General features: G+C 39.7%; 1 protein-coding gene across 1 annotated transcript in view; it reads left to right on the plus strand.

Moving 5' to 3' along the window:
• Positions 1-1,661, plus strand: part of LOC123970429 (kinesin heavy chain-like) — a 34,530-nt gene that overhangs the window by 17,816 nt on the left and 15,053 nt on the right. The window contains exon 14 of the mRNA XM_046048475.1: positions 677-883. Within this exon, the coding sequence (XP_045904431.1) occupies positions 677-883 (207 nt within the window). The remainder of the gene's footprint in view (positions 1-676; positions 884-1,661) is intronic.

Below are 1,661 nucleotides of genomic sequence, written 5' to 3' on the forward strand. Positions count from 1 at the left end.
GAGAGGAGCCTAGTAGGCCTATTTATTTTCATTCATTACACAATATGAATAAGCTATGCAGACAGTTGTAAAGAAAGAACATCTTTTTCTTCTGTTCTCTACTTGTTATAGTTACACAGTATTAGGGGTGTGGGCTGTATTAAAAGTATCCACTGTTCTCCCATGCTCTAACACACAGTAACGATGAAATGTGTGCTGTTCTCACATTCTTCCTCTGTATGTACACATAAACAACAAGGCAGGGAAATATAAAAGGAATTTATTTTATTGTTTGTGTACATTATTGTTCAGTGTACATGCTCACATCTGAAACAAACTTTACGTGCTTGATAACTCTCCCACCCCGCAGACATCTACACACCAATACCGATTTATATTCATAGCGGCAAGTGCTATGTAGCTCCACATAGGGGACACAGGAAGTGACATATAACACCTTCATGCGGCGTCATAACCGCGTAGGAAATTCACAGCCGAACCGGCAGAGCTCCAGAATATGCAACTCGGCCGGCTCACACGCGGACGCGCTACAAGTGCGAGGGCCCGCCCAACGCTGCTTGCAGCTTTAATTTTTTTTGTTTTGTTTTGTCAGTCTGTAGGTATGCAGGTTTACCTTGATATCCATGTGTGTATGTCACATTTTTCATGTGTTCACTGCTGCTTTATGTCTTCCCAGCTGCTGGCGTCAACACGGCGTGACTACGAGAAGATCCAGGAGGAGCTGTGTCGGCTGCAGACGGAGAACGAGCTGGCCAAGGAGGAGGTGAAGGAGGTGCTGCAGGCCCTGGAGGAGCTGGCCGTCAACTACGACCAGAAGAGCCAAGAGGTGGAGAAGAAAGATCGAGCCAGCCTGCAGCTAGCCGAGGAGCTGCAGCACAAGACGGTGAGTGGACTGCACAGAGGTTGCTGTGATTTTAATTTTGTATCCTGATATTTCAGGATTTTGATCAAATATGGGAAAATGCCATAAGGACTATGTTTCTCATCATGCAACACAAGGGTGGCAGGAAATTAATTTCACTTCATAGATAGTATAGATAGATATATACTACTATATATTATAGATAGTGGTCTTAATTGGTCTAACCATATCAATTTTGTATCTAAGAGGTCAGCTAAAATGTTGGGCATATTGAGGAGGGTTTGTCCTTTGGTTCATTCATCAGCATTTTTAACCTTATATTATAGTTTTTTGTTTCCATTTATTAATTATTGCACCATTGTTTGGGCAGCTACTTATCCTACCCACCTTAAGAAATTATTAGTTATACAGAAAAAATATCTCAGATTTATTTCACATTCAAATAGATACGCTCCTTCGGCCCCTCTTTATAATAAATTTAAAGTTCTCCCTATTGATAAGGTAAATATTTATCAAATATGTTTACTTATGCATAAGTTTATATATAGGAAACAAGATCTACCAGATTCTTTCCAGAATTTGTTTATTCCTATCTCACATGTTCATTCATTTCACACTAGACATAGCAATAATAACTTAGTTTTACCAATCACACGAACTACAAGACATCAATTTAATATTTCTTTTAGAGGTCCTAAGCTCTGGAGTGACTTAAGTCCATCGTTGCGATCAATGTCTTCTTATTCAGCTTTTAAAAAGCATTTGAAGAGTTTACTACTGCTAGCTTGATGCCTTTATG

The sequence above is a fragment of the Micropterus dolomieu genome, linkage group LG01, assembly GCF_021292245.1.
Source record: "Micropterus dolomieu isolate WLL.071019.BEF.003 ecotype Adirondacks linkage group LG01, ASM2129224v1, whole genome shotgun sequence".
In the NCBI taxonomy this organism is placed as follows: domain Eukaryota; kingdom Metazoa; phylum Chordata; class Actinopteri; order Centrarchiformes; family Centrarchidae; genus Micropterus; species Micropterus dolomieu.